The following is a 19033-nucleotide window of genomic DNA, read 5'->3' as shown; positions in this document are numbered from 1 at the left end:
CACGAACTTGAACTGCTGACCCCTAGATAAAGGTTGTTCTGTGTTCCTGCAACGTCCCTGTGATGGGGTCCTGAATTATCCATGTGAACTGTGCTTTTAAAAGAGAAAGAGAGAGAGAGAGGTGTCCAACACAGACCCCTTGTTAAAAAGAGAGGCAGAGAAAGAGAGAGAGGCGAAGACTGCTCACAGCATGTTTACATTTCTGCAAGGACACTGGCAGCTTCTAAGTTCCTACAGAGAGAGAAGGGAGGAGTTACTTGATGGACAGCTGGTGTTCAGCACAGTGAGATAAATAGAAGGTCGGGTGATAGACATATAGAAACATGGTTTTTGACACTGAATGAGCTTTGTGGTGCCCACAGAAAAGGTGGGTTTTGGAGGACCGATCAGTGGCTCTCGCAGTGTGAAAAGGGTGTGACCAGTGGGGAGTTATTCGTGTGTCCGAGCCACGCCTGGGTTGATAATTCCACCACAGAAGAATGGTCCCCTTTGTTACGGTCACAGTCGGTGACTTCTAAAGGATTTCGGAGGACAACAGGAAGATCGACGGTGTCAGCTCACCTGAAGACTCAAATCTCTCCCTCTCTCTCTCTCTCCATCACTATTCAACTCAATATCATGAACTGAACTGAACCTTTTTCATCATCGTAAGACTATCTATTTACCCCTAGACTTGAAAAAGCTTGGCTTTCATATATTTCCATATATATATATAAAATCATTGCTAACCTGTTTGATTTATCTGCATTTATATGACTATATTGCGCAGTTACTAATAAATACCATTAGTTAATAGCAATACCGGACTCCAAAATGTTTTCCATTTCTGCTGGATCTTTAACCTGTCACGGGGTATGTGACAGTCCCTTTCCTGAAGTCCACAATCAATTCCTTGGTCTTACTAATGGTGAATGCAGGGTTGTCGTTGTGAAACCACTCAACCAGCTGATCTATCCTATTCCAGTATGCCTCTCCATCACCATTTGAGAATCTGCCGTCAACTGTTGTGTCGTCAGCAAATCTATCAAGGCTTTTTGCTTGTTGTATGTTTATTTGAAAAGTGAATGGGAAGAGGAGCAACTTGGCCAGGCAGGCTTCTGTTGCTTAACAATCTGGATGAAGAAACAGATGACATTGTGGCCATATTTTCATGACCAACTTGTTTCCAAGGAGAATAAGAGAATGAATTTTGATGTGCAAAAACTCATTCACTGCACTCTCTCTGGGAGGTACAGTACTATGCAGAAGTCTTATATAGCTAGGTGTCTAAGACTTATGCACAGTGCTGTATTTGTCAATGTGGAGCTGAGAGAGACTTTGTAAATCTGTTGGGAGCAAAGGATGTTGGGAATAGCAAAGGTAGAGCACCATGGGAAGGGTGTGTGTGGGACAGGTGGCAAAGAAGGAGTGCCAGGGGTGGGGGGGGGGTGGGGTGGTGCAGGTGCAGACACACCCGGCAAAGTCATCTGATTCCAAACAATTGGTTTATTGATCATTACAGAATGTCTCTCTGGTGCTTCCCGCTTCCTCCCCGCTTCCTCCCCTCTCCCTTCCCCTTTTCCCAACCATGATTCCCCTCTCCCTGTCCCCTTCCCACTCTCAGTATTGCATTGAACTGCTGCCGCAAATTTAACAAGTTTCACGACATATGCTGGTGATATTAAGCCTGATTCTGATTCTGAAATGCATTGTTGCCATCAAATTAAATCAGTAAGGATTGCACTGGAGACATCCGAACAATTTACTAACCCTAACCCACATGCCTTTAGACAGTGGGAGGAAACTGGAGCACCGGGAGAAACCCATGTGATCACAGGAAGAACTCACAAACTCCATAGAGGCAGTGGTGGGAATGGAACCCCGATTGGTGATCACTGCTGGTGTAAAGTGCTGTGCTAACTGCTAAATTACTGTGTCAGTCAAATCTGTGGACAATACTGCAAGTGACATCTCACATAGAAGACACCTTGTGCTCATCTCCTCCCGTTAACAGTAATTTACCTTCCTAATTGCTTGTCACGCCAACTGTTTGTTTTCAGTGAGAGGTGCACAAGTATTCACAAATCTGTTTGAATAGCATCATCACCATTTAGACCACAAGACGTAGGAGCAGATTAGGCCATTCATTCCAAAATGGCTAATTTATTATCCCTCTTTCTCCCATTCTCCTGCCTTCTCCCCGTAACCTTTGACGCCCTTATTAATCTCGAGCCTATCAACTTCTGCTTTAAATAAACCAAATAATGTGGCCTCTGCAGCCATCTGTACCAATAAATTCCATAGATTCACCACCTTGTGGCTAAAGAAATTCCTTCACATCTCTGTTCTTAATGGACATTGCTCTATTCTGAGGCTGCGCCCTCTGGTCCTACACTCCCCCACTACAGGAAACATCCTCTCCACATCCACTCTATCTAGCCCTTTTAATATTCAATAGGTTTCAATGAGATCACCCCTCATTCTTCTAAATTCCAGCAAGTTCAGGCCCAGAGCCAAAAAAAATGCTTCTCATATGTTAACCCTTCCATTCCCAGGAACATACTCATGAACCTCCTCTGGAGCACCTCCAATTCTAGCACATCTTTTCTTAGATAAGGGGCCCAAAACTGCTCGTAATACTTCTAGTATGGTCTGACAATGGCTTATAAAGCCTCAGCATTACATCCTTGTTTTTATATTCTAGTCCTCTGGAAATTAATGCTAACATTGCATTTGCCTTTCGTACTGCCAACTCTACCTGCAAATTAACCTTTAGGGAATCCTGCATAAGGACTCCCAAGTCCCTTTCCATCGCTGATTTCTGAATTTTCTCCCCATTTAGAATATAGTCTACATCTTAATTCCTTCTGCCAAATTGCATGACCCCTATGGAACGCCACTAGCCACCGGCAACCAACCAAAACTCTCCCTTTATTCCCACTCTTTGCCTCCTGCCAGTCAGTCAATTTTCTATCGATGCTAGTATTTTTCCTGTATTACCATGGGCTCTTAACTTGATAAGCAGCCTCATGTGCAGCACCTTATCAAAGGCCTTCTGAAATTCCAAAAAAACAACATCCACTGACTCTCCTTTGTCTATGCTGCTTATTATTTCCTCAAAGAATCCCAACAGGTTTGTCAGGAAAGATTTCCTTCTAAGGCCTATGTGACTCCAAGTACTCCAAAACCTCATCCTTAATAATGATCTCCAACATCTTCCCAACCACTGAAATCAGACTAACTGGCTTATAATTTTATTTCTTCTGACACCCTCCCTTCTTAAAGTGACATTTGCGAGTTTCGTCCTCCAAAACCATTCCAGAGTCTAGTGGTTCTTGAAAGATCTCTGCTAAGCCTCCATAATACCTTCAGCCACATCTTCCAGAAACCTAAGAAGATACCATTTAGGTGTTACATTGTCTTGGCTTTGCAAGAGAAGCCAGGTAGTGATAGAAGATGGTTGCCTCTCCGACTGGAGACCTGTGACATGTGGTGTGCCACAGAGATCGGTGCTAGGTCCTTTGTTGTTTATATATCAACGATCTGGATGATAATGTGGTAACAGGATCAGCAAATTTGCAGATGACACCAAGATTGGGAGTGTAGTGGACAGTGAAGAGGACTACCAAAACTTGCAGGCAGACCTGCACCAGCTGGAAAAATGGGCTGAAAAATGTCAGATGGAATTTAATGCAAATAAGTGTGAGGTTTTGCACTTTCGGAGGACAGACCAAGGTAGGTCTTACACAGTGAAAGGTAGGGCACTGAGGAATACAGTAGAACAGAGGGATCTGGGAATACAGGTCTATAATTCCTTGAAATGCTGTCGCAGGTGGATGGGGTCATAAAAAGAGCCTTTGGCACATTGGTCTTTATACTGTATATCAAAGTGTTGAGTACAGGTGTTTGGATGTTATGTTGAAGTTGTATAGGATGTGGGTGAGGCCTAATTTGGAATGCAGTTTTGGTCACCTATCTACAGGAAAGATGTCAATAGGATTAAAGGAGTGCAGAGAAAATTTACAAGGATGTTGCTGGGTATGGAGGAAAGATTGGATTTTATTCTTTGGAGTGTAGGAGAATGAGGGGAGATTTGATGGAGGTATACAAAATTATGAGGGGGTATAGATGGAGTAAATGTGAGGAGGTTTTTTTTCCCCTGAGGTTGGGTGAGACTAGAACTAGAGGTCATGGGTTAAGAGTATAATGTGAAATGTTTAAGGGGAATCTTCACTCAGAGGATGGTGAGAGTGTGGAACGAGATGCCAGCCCAAGTAATGGATATGGGTTTGATTTCAACTTTTAAGAGAAGTTTGGATAGATACGTGGATGGGAGGGTATGGTGGATTCTGGTCCAGGTGTTCGTCGATGGGACTAGGCAGAATAATGGTTTGGCAAGAGCCAAATAGGCTGAAAGGCCCTATGGGCTTATTTCTGTTCTCTAGTGCTCAAACTCTCTTCGCTGGGGGAGAGGGTGTGGGATGGTAACAATGGGGAGAGGGAGAGCAAGGAGAGAGTGAATGTGTGGGAGACAGAGGCAGAGGGTGAGAGACAGGGATTGGGAGAAGGGGGAATGGAGGGAAAGATGGAGTGTGAGGAGGAAAGGGAGGGGGAGAGAGAGGGAGCGAAGAAGAGTGAGTGAGAGGGAATGTGGAGAAGTGAGAGCCAGAGAAGAGTGAGAGAGGGAGAGGGGAGAGTGGAAGGAGTAGGGGAAGTAGAGGGAAAGAGGGAGAGGGGCATAGGGAGTCGACAGGAGGAGGGAGAGGAAGAAGGAGATAGAGAGGGAGAGGGGTAAAGGGATGGATGTGGAGCGGAAGGGAGAGGATAAGGGGAGGAAAGAGGGAGCAAAGGGGAGATGGGTAGAAGGATGATGAGGGGGAGGGGGAAGAGAGGGGGTGGGGATGGGCAAGAAAGGGGACAGAGGAAGGGAAAGAGGGTGTCCTACCCCAGGACGGCCCACAGGTTGAGTCTGGAAGGCTGGGCTGGTCTGTGACCTCTGCTCCTCGCCCTCACAGGGAGGCCGTCATCACCAAGCAACGCATCAAGTGTAACGGGCTTCACAAGACGGACATCCAGGTGCCCGGGATGAGTCATCTGGTGGCTCCTCTGCCGAACGACAAGCAAAGTGAGTGATCCTAACCTCCGTTTCATCTTACCCCCACCCTCTCCCCACCCCTTGCCATTCTCCTCTGTCCCCAGTGTGCCCCCCCCCCCCACAACACCCTCCCTCTGATCTACCTCGGTCCCAGCCTCTCCCTCTGGCTGCCATTCTCTCCAACTTATCCCCCATGGATCGGTCATGATAGAATGATGGAGCAGACCCGATGGGCCAAGGGGCACAATTCTGCTCCTTTGTACTATGGGCTTACGGTCAACCCCCCAATCGCCATGGTAGTATAGTGTTTAGCACAATGCTGTTACAGCTCGAGGTCTTCAAGAATTTGGAGTTCAATGATGGAGTATTGTGTAAGAAAGTTTGTACATTCCTCCCCGTGAGCACATGGGTATCCTCCGGGTGCTCCAGTTTTCTCCCACAGACTTAATGGTTAGAAAGTTAATTGATCATTGTAAATTGTCTATGATTAGGCTAGGGTTAAATTGGTCGGTTGCTGAGCAGCACGGCAAGTTAGGCCTGTTCTGTGCTGAATCTCAAACAAATAAATAAATAGTCAAATAAATAATTAAGGAAATACATAATCAATCATCAATTAATCAATCAATGCTACCATCCACTCCCTCTTCCCCCAACCCCATCTCCTTCTGCCTCTGCCATTCCCTTGCTGCCCCCCTGCATCCTGCACCTGGTCTCATCCCCAACCACCCTGCCCTGTTCAAATGCTGACGGTGCACTGTCACTCCTGCTCTCCCCCTCTCACTTCTCCAGCTTCCCTCCACCTCCCTCTCCCTCCTCCAGACCCTCCCTCGTCCACCTCCCTCTCCCTCGTCCACCTCCCCTCTCCCTCCTTCACCTACCCCTCCTCCTCCTCCACCTTCCCTCTCTCTCCTCCACCTCCCTCTCCCTCCTCCATCTCCCTCTCCCTCTCCCTCCTTCACCACCCCTCTCCCTCCTCCACCACCCCTCCCTCCTCCACCACCCCTCCCTCCTCCACCTCCCTCTCCCTCCTCCACCTCCCCTCCCCCTCCTTCACCTCCCCTCTCCCTCCTTCACCTTCCCTCTCTCTCCTCCTCCCTCTCCCTCCTCCATCTCCCCCTCTCCTCCACCCCTCTCCCTCCTTCACCCCCTCTCCCTTCTTCACCTACCCCTCCCTCCACCTACCCCTCCCTCGTCCACCACCCCCTCCCTCCTCCACCACCCCTCCCTCCTCCAGCCCCTCCCTCCTCCACCTCCAATCTCCCTCCACATCGCCTCCCTCCTCCTACCCTTCCCTCTTCCACCTCCTCTCTCTCTCCTTCCTCCACCACCCCTCCCTCCTCCATCACCCCTCCCTCCTCCTGTCCATCCCTCCTCCAGCCCCTCCCTACTCCAGCCCCTCCCTACTCCAGCCCCTCTCTCTCCTCCACCTCCTCTCTCTCCTCCACCTCCCCTCTCCCTCCTCTACCTCCCCTCTCCCTCCACTTCTCCCCTCCCTCCTGCACTTCCCCCTTCCACCTCCACTCTTCCACCCCCCTCTCTCTTCCACCTCCCCTCTCTCTCTTCCACCTCCCCTCCCTCTTCCACCTCCCCTCCCTCCTCCATGTCCCCCTCCCTCCTCTACCTCCCCTCTCCCTCCTCCACCTCCCCCTCACTCCTCCAGCCCCTCCCTCCTGCACCCCCCTCCGTGTTCCAACTCCTCCTCCCTCCTCCACCTCCCCTTCCCTCTCCCTCCTTCACCTCTCCTTCTCTCCTGGATCTCTGCGCTCCTCCATTTCCAGACCCTCGACCGTCCAGAGCACCAAGCTTCCTGTTGTCGGCAATGCTGCCCTGCACTGGCAGGTCTCAAAGCCCAGGAGATCCCTTCCTCAACCCCTCCGCATCCCTCTCTGCCTTCTACCTGAGCTTTTGTATGTCTGCCCCAATGGGTCCTAAAGCGGTTTGGCTCGTGCCCACTGAGGTTCCTGTGAAACTCCTTGTGTCGTAGATGAACCTCAGCACCCACACCACCAGGTTCAGGAACAGTTACTACCCCTCAGCCTTCAGACTCCTGAACCAGAGGGGATAACTTCATTAAACTTCACTTGCCCCATCACTGAACTGTTCCCACAACCAATGGACTCACGTTCAAGGACTCCTCCTCTCATGTTTTCGAAATTTATTGCTGATTTATTTATTATTTTTCATTTTTTGTTTGCACAATTCGTTGTCTTTGGCACATTAGTCGTTTGTCCAACCTGTTGTGTGCGGTCTTTCATTGATTCTACTGTGTTTCTTGGAATTTCTGTGAATGCCCACAAGAAGTTGTATACGGTAATATCTATGTACTTCGATAACAAACTTACTTTGAAGTTTGAACTTTTATGATTCTACAACTTCGGGACTCACTTTCGAGGACTCCTATTCTCACTGTTATTTATTTATTTTTTATTTGCACAGTTTGTCTTCTTTTGCACATTGGTCGTTTGTCAGATTTCATTTCCTGTAAATGCCTGCAGGAAAATGAATCTTAAGGTAGTCTATGGTGACATACACTCAGAGGCCACTTTATTAGGTACACCTGTACACCTGCTCGTTAATGCAAATATCTAATCAGTCAATCATGTGGCAGCAACTCAAAGCATAAAAGCATGCAGACACGGTCAAGAGGTTCAGTTGTTGTTCTGACCAAACATCAGAATTGGGAAGAAATTTATGATCTAAGTGACTTTGACTGTGGAATGATTGTTGGTGCCAGACGGGGTGGTTTGAGTATCTCAGAAATTACTGATCTCCTGGAATTTCTATGCATAACAGTCTCTAGAGTTTACAGAGAATGGTGAGAAAAACAAAAAACATCCAGTGAGCAGCAGTTCTGTGGGTGAAAATGTCTTGTTAATGAGAGGGTTCAGAGGACTCTCTGACGGTGGTGTCTGGAAAGAGGATGCTGTCCAAGTTGCATGCCATCTTGGACAATGTCTCCCATCCACTACATAATGTACTGGGTGGGCACAGGAGTACATTCAGCCAGAGACTCATTCCACCGAGATGCAGCACAGAGCGTCATAGGAAGTCATTCCTGCCTGTGGCCATCAAACTTTACAACTCCTCCCTTGGAGGGTCAGACACCCTGAGCCAATAGGCTAGTCCTGGACTTATTTCCTGGCATAATTCACATATTACTATTTAACTATTTGTGGTTTCATTACTATTTAATTATTTATGGTGTAACGAAAACCAATTTCCCCGGGGATCAATAAAGTATGACTATGACCATGACTATGACTATGACTATGAGAATGGCCAGACTGGTTCAAGCTGACAGGAAGACTACACTAACTCAAATAACCACGCGTTACAGCAGTGGTGTGCAGAAGAGCATCTCTGAACACACAGCACATTGAACCTTGAAGTGAATGGGCTTCAGCAGCAGGAAACCACACTGGATTCACGCCTGTACCTTATAGAGTGGCCAACTGAGTGTATATGTAGTTTGATAATAAATTTTACTTTGACTTTGTAAACTTGCTAGTGTTAATCAAGTATTGAACGCAGAACCACTAAGTGTCCTTTGAATTTTCACCTCTCTTCACAGTAATGATCCTTCCAGTTATAGACACTGACATGGGAAGGGTGATCGGCGTGGTTTTGGTAAGAAATTCTTACCCTCTTTTCCCTTCCCCTCTCACCCCTTCTCTTCTCCTTACTTGCCCATCACCTCCCCCAGTGCCTGTTCTCCTTCCCTTCTCCCACTTCCCTCTCATTCTTCAGCCCTTTACCTCTTCCACCCATCACCTCCCAGTTTACTTCAACACCCCGCTCCCCCACCCACCCACTTCCCCTTCACCTGGCTTTGCTTATCACCTACTTATCATCTGTTGTTCATTATGTGCCTTGTTGTATGATGTGGACGATCATGGTCTTTCCAGGACCATGATTGTTCTTAGCAAATTTTTCTACAGAAGTGGTTTTCCATTGCCTTCTTCTAGGCAGTGTCTTTACAAGACGGGTGACCCCAGCCATTATCAATACTCTTCAGAGACTGTGTGCCTGGTGTCAGTGGTAACATTACCAGGACTTGTGGTATGCACCAACTGCTCATCCACCACCTGCCCCCATGGCTGCGCGTGACCCTGATCAGGGGGCCAAGCAGGTGCTACACCTTGTCCGAGGGGTGACCTGCAGGCTAGCGGAGGGAAGGACCACCTTTGGTAGTGTAGTATTGCTCCCCTGCCACCCAACTCCTTATTAAAGCTCCAATCACAAGCCAGAGAAAATCTGCCGATGCTGGAAATCCGAGCAACACACACACAATGCTGGAGGAACTCAGCAGGCCAGACAGCATCAATGGAAAGGAGTATAGTCGGCATTTCGGGCCGAGCAGATCCTTGCTTTCCAATAGTTCGGAAAACCTCACAAGCGGGTGGGGTTGGGGGTTGGGACCGATCAAGGGTGGTATAAGTGAGTAGAAAGGAAACAATTGAACAGGACCAGCGAGGTTGTGTTCAGATTTGGTTTGTCACCAAAGACTAGCAAATTCCTATAGATGTACTGTGGAGGGTGTTTAACCAGTTGCATCAGCCTGTGGTATGGAGGGACGACGGCACAGGATCAGAAAAAGTTGCAGAGGGCTGTAGACTCAGCCACCTCCCTCGTACTAGCCATTTCTGTCTTGGGGAAAAAGTATCTGGTTATCCACACTACCTACGCCTCTCATCTTGTACACCTCTATCAAGTCACCTCTCATCCTCCTTCACTCCAAAGAGAAAAACCCTAGCTCACTCAACCTATCCTCATAAGACATGCTTTCTGATCCAGGCAGCGTCCAAGTAAATCTCCTCTGCACCCTCTCGAAAGCTTCCACATCCTTCCTATAATGAGGTGACCAGAACTGAACACAATACTCCAAGCTTTGGGAAGTATCTTAACCACCAATTTGCCTCTCCCTGTTTCCCAAGTCCTCTTAAACCTGAGTTAGATCACCCTTGCCATTGCCCAGTACGCTCATGTCTAGACCCTGCCAAACACCAACCTGGACTGATGTGAACCTCCTACATAGCCCTTTATTTTCTATTATCCATGTGCCTATCTAAGAGTTTCTTAAATGTTCCTAAGGCATTTCACACTCTGAACTTCATCAGTCAGGGTAATTAGCACAGGAGTTTGAACATCATGTTACGGCTGTACAAGATGTTAGTGAGACCACACTTATATGCGGTTCTGGTTGCCTGGCAATAGGAAGGATGTTATGAACCTAAAGAGGATGCAGAAGAGTTCTACGTTCAAAGTACATTTAATTATCAAAGTGTGAATACTACATACAACCTCGAAGTTTGCCTGGGGGGCCACCCATTTCAATTCTCCTTCCCATTTCCATTCAAACATGTCAGTCCATAACCTCCTCTTCTTCCGCGATGAGGCCACACTCAGGTTGGAGCAGCAACACCTTGTAGTCCGTCTGGGTGGCCTCCAACCTGATGGCATGAATATCACTTTATCTAATTTCCAGTAATTGCCCCCTCCCCCTCACCATTCGCATTCACATTTCCCTCTCTCATCTTATCTCCTTACCTGCCCATCACCTCCCTCTGGTGCTCCTCTCCCTTCCCTTTTTTCTATGGTCTTCTATCAGATTCCCCCTTCACTAACTCTTTATCTCATTCACTTATCAGCTTCCTAGCTCTTTACTTCACCACTCCCCCTCTCCCAGTTTCACCCATCACCTACCACCTCGTACTTCTTCCCCACCTTCTTGCTCTAGCTTCTCATCTTTGTTTTCCAGTCCTGATGAAGGGTCTCAGCCTGAAACACCAACTATTTACCCTTCTCCATAGGTGCTGCCTGACCTGCTGAGATCCTGCACATTTTGTGTGTGTTGCTTCAAATTCGTCTTCTTACGGGCAGCCGCAAAAAACAAAGAAACCCAACAGAACCCATTTAAAAAGACGATCAAACGCCCAATGTGTGAAAAAAAGAACAATTTGTGCAAACAATGAAAAGAACTCTCAGAACTGAATTTCACAAGAGTGAGTCCACAGCCGGTCCAGGAGCCCATTAGTTGCAGGCCACAGCCTCAGTTCAGCACGAAGACGAGTAAACCTTGCTGAGCAGTGAGCTGAATACCAGCCTGTCCCTGGCCTCTGGCCCCAACACCCTGACCTTTCAATCTGGCCCTGCGCTTAAGTCGACTCATTTCTTGCTCTCGGGCCTGAGCCCTGCCACCTTGATTAGGCCTGTACCCACCGTGTCAGCGTAACCATACTACACCTTCGAGACTCTAGTTCACCGAATCCCTCAGCACACTGCACAAACACCAGGTCATACTAGTGGTTCAAAAGCACAAATGTAAAAGAGGTTATGGGTTGTTGATTGCCGTGAACGTTGTCCAGAAGAAGTGTGATTCATAGAATAACTAGCTGATTTGTCTGCTGCCAGTAAAGTGTCACTGTGTCTCACAGCACTATCTTAAACCAGTCTTGGGTCATCGGGGTGATTAGACAGGCTGGACCTGCTTTTCCCTGGGTGTAGGACCCTCCTTGGAGTGTAGGACCCTACCTGGAGTGTAGTACTCTCTCTGGAGTGTAGGACTCTCTCTGGAATGTAGGACTGTACCTAGAATGTAGGACTGTACCTGGTGTGTAGGACTCTCCCTCCAGTGTAGGATTCTCTCTGGAGTGTAGGACTCTCTCTGGAGTGTAAGATTTTCCCTGGAATGTAGGACTGTACCTGAAATGTAGGACTCCCCCTCGAGTGTAGGACTCTCCCTCGAGTGTAGGACTCTCCCTGGAGTGTAGGACTCTCTCTGGAGTGTAAGATTTTCCCTGGAATGTAGGACTGTACCTGAAATGTAGGACTCCCCCTCGAGTGTAGGACTCTCCCTCGAGTGTAGGACTCTCCCTGGAGTGTAGGAATCTCTCTGGAGTGTAGGACTCTCCCTGCAGTGTAGGACTCTCTCTGGAGTAGATTACATACCCACACTTCTTTTCTCATCACCAGGTATACTGTGGGCTCATGAACAACATCAATGAACCATGCCTTCGCATTCTGGAGAGACATGTGAGTGGTCCCGAAGGGATTTTTCAATCCCCAATTCTTGATTCCCGGTGTTTCTCCCACTTCTCCTCTTCATTGTCTCACTCATTGTGTTTACTGAGGGTGTCTGCTTTAACTCTGGTCTGACAGATTATTGAGGGAGTGTCACACTGTGTGAGGGGTCGGTACTAAGAGAGAGTCACATTGTGGGACAGGGGCTACTGAAGAAAGGTGACACCGGGCGGGGGGGGTGATACTGAAGGAGGGTCACACTGTGGAAGGGGTGGTACTGAGGGAGGGTCACACTGTGGGGGGGTGGTACTGAGGGAGGGTCACACTGTGGGGGGGTGGTACTGAAGGAGGGTCACACTCTGGGAGGGATGGTACTGAGGGAGGGTCACACTGTGGGAGGGGTGGTACTGAGGGAGGGTCACACTGTGGGGGGGTGGTACTGAAGGAGGGTCACACTGCGGGAGGGGTGGTACTGAGGGAGGGTCACACTGTGGAAGGGGTGGTACTGAGGGAGGGTCACACTGCGGGAGGGGTGGTACTGAGGGAAGGTCACACTGTGGGAGGGGTGGTACTGAGGGAGGGTCAACCTGTGGGAGGGGTGGTACTGAGGGAGTGTCAAACTGTGGGAGGGGTGGTACTGAGGGAGGGTCACACTGCGGGAGGGGGTGGTACAGAGGGAGGGTCACACTGCGGGAGGGGTGGTACTGAGGGAGGGTCACACTGCGGGAGGGGGTGGTACAGAGGGAGGGTCACACTGCGGGAGGGGTGGTACTGAGGGAGGGTCACACTGCGGGAAAGGGTGGTACTGAGGGAGGGTCACATTAGGAGGGGTGGTACTGAGGGAGGGTCACGCACTGGGAGGGGTGGTACTGAGGGAGGGCCACACTGTGGGAAGGGCGGTACTGAAGGAATTCTATACCATCAGAGATGATCTCCTCTGAATAAATCTCAGAAAGTAGTGGTCAGATATTCAATATGATATCCAAAATCTGATATGTTACACTGGAGGGCAGGAGAATTCCTTCCACTCAGTCTCATTCTTGAATCTACTTCAGTTTCAAACAGTAATTATCGTCACTTTTGTCATATTGGTCTTTGGGTGATGTTTCTGTGCGCACATTACCTGCCATAAGTCCTATGGGAGGCCCAAAGGCCTTTGGGGGGGAGGGAACGTCGACTCAGACCATGAGAGGCCTGCGTCGGGCATTTTCATGCCTTACAAGGCGCAGATTGGAAGTCTGTGTGGGGCGCCACTCCTCGCACAGACACCAGAGCAATGTGTGATTAAGTGCCTTGCTCAAGGACACAAACACACTGCCACAGCTGAGGCTCGAGCCAGCGACCTTGAGATCACTAGACGAACGCCTTAACCACTTGGCCACATGCCCAACACAAAGGCCTTTGGGGCAGATAAATCCTGTCACTTCCACATCATGGCTTCCACCTGGAAAGAAAGCAAACTCGTGCCACATTCCAGAAACTCTGCTTTTCTCCCACACATCCCAAAGGCATGCTGGAGTTCACGCTCATGTCAGCCTCCTCCCAGCCCTTTCCATCTCCCTCTGTTACAGTAGACCTCAGGTAGAGCCATGACCCCACTGCCTCAGGGACCAGGTTCAATCCTGATCTGTGCCGCTGTCTGTGTGGGGTTGGCACATTTCCCTCTGATTGTAGGGGTTCCTCCATGTGCCACAGTTTCCAACAGAGGAGGCACGGCAGCGACGATATTCCATTAGGAGTGTAAGGAGATTTGGCATGTCTCCAAAAACATGCGCAGATTTCTACAGATGTACCATGCAGAGCATTCGAATTAGCTGCATCACTGTCTGGTATGGTGGGTGGCTACTGCACAGGTTCAAAATTAGCTGCAGAAAGTTGGAAACTTAGTCAGCTCCATCATGGGCACCAACCTCTGTAGTATCCTGGACATCTTCAAGGAGTCATGCCTCAAAAAGGTGGCGTCCATCATTAAGGACCCCCATCAACCAGGACATGGTTCTCATTGCTACCATCAGGGAGGAGGCACAGGAGCCTGGTCAGTTAATTAATTGGCTGTTGTCATTGCCCTTTGTATAAGACCATAAAATGTAGGAGCAGAATAAGGCCATTCCATCATGGATGAGAGGCAGACTCTGACGGGAGTTGCTGGGAACGAGAGAAGAACATGGGATTTTTTTTCCCCTTTCCCAAACATGGTTAATTCAGCAAAGAAGGATGAGAGGTGATTTGATAGAGGTATATAAGATGATAAGTGGCACAGATGGAGCGGACTCCTTTATTCCAGTGCAAAAATAGCTAATACAAGAGGACATAATTTGAAGGTGATTGGAAGAAGGTATAGGGGGGATGTCAGAGGTAAGATGTTTACACAGAGAGTGGCGGGTGGGTGGAACGTCCTACCAGGGGTGGTAGTAGAAAACGCAGGTACATTCGAGATGTTAAAGACAACACTTAGATTGGCACATGGGAGGGCTATGGGGGAGGGACGAATAGACTGCTCTTGGAGTCGGTGAAAAGGTAGGCATAACACTGTGGGAAGAATGGCCTGTACTATGTTCTGTGTTCTATGTGACAGATCTGTGCCTCCTGCAAGCGAGTCCAGGCTCTCCTAAATCCACTAAGTTGGAGTCACTTCAACATAGGCCAGGTCACCAATGCAGCGATGGAGATCTCGGGAGCTTTCGATGAACTAGACCGCAAGGTTCTTCAATTATGTGGTAAGAACTATGGATCTAGAAACATCTATAGTTACTTTGGTATCTGCCATGGGACTGCTGGGGGAGTTTCACTCTTTCTCTGACTCCAGAAGTGTGAGATGGAACAATGTAGAGAGAGCTTCACTCTGTGTCTGACCCCGGGAGTGTGTGTTTGGACAGTGTAGAGGGAGCTTCACTCTGTGTCTGACCCCAGGAGTGTGTGATGGGCAGTGTAGACGGAATTTACAGTTCGCCTACTGACACAACTGATCCACAGGTGACGTAGTAGTTACACCTCTACACACCGTCCTTACACATCTGGAGAAGAAGGATGCTTATGTGAGAATGCTGTTCTTGGATTACAGTTCAGCATTCAACACCATAACTCCCTCCAGGCTCGACAAGAAACTCAGAGACCTTGCCCTTCACCCTGCCTTGTGCAGCTGGATCCTGGACTTCCTGTCAGATGGCCAGCAGGTGGGAAGAGTGGATTCTCACACCTCTGCCCTATCCTCAACACAGGAGCCCCTCAGGGCTGTGTCCTAAGCCCCCTCCTTTACTCTCTATATACCCATGACTGTGTCACCAGCCACAGCTCCAATCTGCTAATCAAATTTGCTGACGACAATACACTGATTGGCCTAATCTCAAATAATAACAAGGCAGTCTACAGAGAACGCAAACACGAGGAATTCTGCAGATGCTGGAAATTCAAGCAACACACATCAAAGTTGCTGGTGAACGCAGCAACTTTGATGTGTGTAGCTTACAGAGAAGTCATGACCCTGACACAGTGGTGTCAAGAAAGCAACCTCTCCCTCAATGTCGCAAAAACAAAGGAGCTGGTTGTGGATTACAGGAGGAATGGAGACGGCTAGCCCTATTGACATCAATGGATCTGGGGTTGAGAGGGTGAACAGCTTTAAATTCCTCGGCATACACATCACCGAGGATCTCACGTGGTCTGTACATACCAGCCGTGTGGTGAAAAAAGTACAACAGCACCTCTTTCACCTCAGATAGTTGAAGAAGTTTGGTGTGGGCCCCCAAATCCTAAGAACTTTCTACAAGGGCACAATTGAGAGCATCCTGACTGGCTGCATCACTGCCTGGTATGGGAATTTCACTTCCCTCAATCGCAGGACTCTGCAGAGTGTAGTGCGGACAGCCCAGGACACCTGTAGATGTGAACTTCCCATGATTCAGGACATTTACGAAGACAGGTGTGTAAAAAGGGCCTGAAGGATCATTGGGGACCCGAGTCACCCCAACCACAAACTGGTCCAGCTGTTACCATCCTGGAAATGGTACCACAGCATAAAAGCCAGGATCAACAGGCTCCGGGACAGCTTCTTCCACCAGGCCATCAGACTGATTAATTCATGCTGACACAATTGCATTTCTATGTTATATTGACTATTCTGTTGTACATACTATTTATAACAAATCACTATAAATTGCACAATGCACATTTAGACAGAGATATAACATAAATATTTTTACTCCTCATGTATGTGATGGATGTAAGTAATAAAGTCAATGCAATTCAATTCAGTTTCATTCTGTATTTGACCCTGGGAGTGTGTGATGGGACAGTGTAGATGGAGATTCACTCTCTGCCTGATCCTGAAAGTGTGTTTTGGGCAGTGTAGCGGGATCTTCACTTAGGAGAGTTCCCAGTGTTGCCCCTTTGTTTAACAAAGGCAATGGAGATAGGCCATTATACTGTAGGCTGGTGAGCCTTGTATCAGTGTAGGGAAATTCTCAAAGAAGATTCATATGCACAGAGTCTATTTGGATCTGGAAAAGCAAAGACTTATTTGGGATAGTCAGCATGGGTTTCTCACAAAGGAAGAAGGTGAGACATGTCTTATAAACTTGATTGAGTTTATTGAAGAGATGACGAAAGTGATTGCTGAAGGCAGGGTACAAGATTTTTTTCTAGTTTCCAGACTCTCCCATTGCATACTCCTGGGTTCAGACACAGAGTAAAGTTCCCTCTGCACCACCCCATCACACACTTCCAAGGTCAGACACAGTGAAACTCCTACACTGTCCCATCACACACTCCCAGGGTCAGTCACAGAATAAAGCTCCCTCCACACTACCCCATCACACACTCCCAGGGTCAGTCACAGTGAAGCTCCCTCTACACTGTCCCATCACACACTCCCAGGGTCAGACACAGTGAAGCTCCCTCTACACTGTCCCATCACACACTCCCGGGGTCAGACACACAGTGAAACTCCTACACTGTCCATCACACACTCCCAGGTTCAGACACAGAGTGAAGCTCCCTCCACACTGTCCCATCACACACTTCCAGGGTCATACACTGAGTGAAGTTCCCACCACACTGTCCCATCACAAACTCCCAGAGTCAGACACAGAGTGAAGCTCCCTCTACACAGTCCCATCATACACTCCCAGAGTCAGACACAGAGTGAAGCTCCCTCCACACTGTCCCATCACACACTCATGGGGTCAGACACAGAGTGAAGTTCCCTCCACACAGTCCCATCATACACTTCTGGGTGAGAAATCGAGTGGAGCTCCTTATGTACCATCCCATCGCACAGTCCTGGACTTTAACAAACCTTTTGACAAAATTCCATATGGTGGGCTGATCTAGAATCCATGGAGATTTGTTCAAATGAATTCCAAGTTTTCTTGACCAGCAAAGACATGAAGAGGTGCTGTTCTGACTGTAGGCCAGTGGTGTTCTGTAGGGATCAGTGCTGGAAGCTCTGTTATTTGTGATGTACATTCACTGAGTGATTTTTAATCATATACATGAGGGCTATTTGGCTATTTGCAGAAGGCAGGAGAGTTAGTGAAGCTGTGGATCGTGAGGAAGGCTGTCAAAGAATACAGCAGTTTGTCCCAGGATCAGCTGGAAATGTGGGCAGAGAAATTTCAGATGGTGTTTAATCCAGACAAGTGTGACATGTAATTTGGGAGGTCAGCTGTGACAGTCCCCTCCCCTTTCCCATTCTTCCATAGTCCACTTTCCTCTCCAGCTGAGGCCACACTCACCTGCAGGACCTGATGAAAACTGACTGACTGCTTTGCTCCACCCACCATAACTGGTGGGATTTCCTGGTGGCTTTCTACTTCCCTTTCCCACTTCTCTACTGTCGCAATAAGGCCAGAGTCAGGTCGGAAGAGCAAGCCTTTGGTGGAACATTAATCTCTCCCTCCTCCGACTTCTCTCTTTTTCCCTCTCACCCCTTCTCTTCTCCTCACCTCTTCTCTTCTCCTCACCTGTCTATCACCTCTCTCTGATGCCCTCCTCCTTCCCTTTCTCCCATGGTTCACTCTCCACCCCTATCAAATTCCTGCTTCTTCAGCAGTTTTCCTCTTCCACCCATCCCCTCTCAGCTTCTTATTTCATTCACCCTTCCCTCTCGCCTGGTTTCATCTATCACCTGCCAGCTTGCATGGTTTCCCCTGCCGCCCCCCCCGCACCTTCTTATTCTGGCCTCTGCCTTCCTTTCCAGTCCTGATGAAGGGTCTTGGATCGAAACGTCAACTCTATTCCTCTCCAGAGATGTCGCCTGACCTGCTGAGTTCCTCCAGCATTTTGTGTGTGTTGGCAGTAAATGGCGGGACCCCCGAGAAACATTGACATACAGGGGGACCTTGGGGCAACACAAGTAGGTGGGTTAGTCAAGGCGGCCTGCGGCATAATTGCCTTTGCCAAGAGGGGCACAGAGTAAAAAGTTGAGAAGTTCTGCTGCAGCTAGGTAAAAATCTAGTTTAGCTGCACTTGGAGTATTGTTGCAGATCTGGTCACCCCATTACTGGAAGGATGTGAAGACTTTAGAGAAGATTCAACAGGATGCTGCCTAGTGGTTACCATAACACTATTTATTTATTTATCCAGAGATACAATGCGGAATAGACTCTTCCAGACCTTCGGGGGGATTGGGGTGGCATGGTAGCGTAGTGGTTAGCACAGCACTTTACAGTATCAGTGACCTGGGTTCAATTCCCACCGCTGCCTGTAAAGAGTTTATATGCTTTCCCTGTGTAGGTTTCCTCCGGGTGCTCTGGTTTCCTCCCACGGTCTAAAGATGGTAGGTTAATTGGGTATTGAAAATTGTGATAAGACTAAGATAAGACTATGTTGGCGCCGGAAAGATGACAACACTTACGGGCTGCGCGCAGCACCATTCGCAGTCTGAGTCGGTCGTTGATGCAAACGACGCATTTCACTGTGTGCTTGATGTACACATCAGAT

The 19033-nt window shown here is 48.4% G+C and overlaps 1 protein-coding gene across 6 annotated transcripts in view; it reads left to right on the top strand.

The window, feature by feature from the left end:
- The window catches only part of LOC134349806 (cGMP-dependent 3',5'-cyclic phosphodiesterase), a 309387-nt gene that overhangs the window by 185143 nt on the left and 105211 nt on the right, over window positions 1–19033 (top strand). For all 6 annotated transcript variants that reach the window (XM_063054695.1, XM_063054696.1, XM_063054698.1 and 3 more), the window contains 4 exons: window positions 4995–5104; window positions 8646–8701; window positions 12047–12106; window positions 14670–14811. In XM_063054695.1, the coding sequence (XP_062910765.1) occupies window positions 4995–5104; window positions 8646–8701; window positions 12047–12106; window positions 14670–14811 (368 nt within the window). The remainder of the gene's footprint in view (window positions 1–4994; window positions 5105–8645; window positions 8702–12046; window positions 12107–14669; window positions 14812–19033) is intronic.

The sequence above is a fragment of the Mobula hypostoma genome, chromosome 7, assembly GCF_963921235.1.
Source record: "Mobula hypostoma chromosome 7, sMobHyp1.1, whole genome shotgun sequence".
Taxonomy (NCBI): domain Eukaryota; kingdom Metazoa; phylum Chordata; class Chondrichthyes; order Myliobatiformes; family Myliobatidae; genus Mobula; species Mobula hypostoma.
This window is presented reverse-complemented; position numbering and strand designations above follow the sequence as displayed.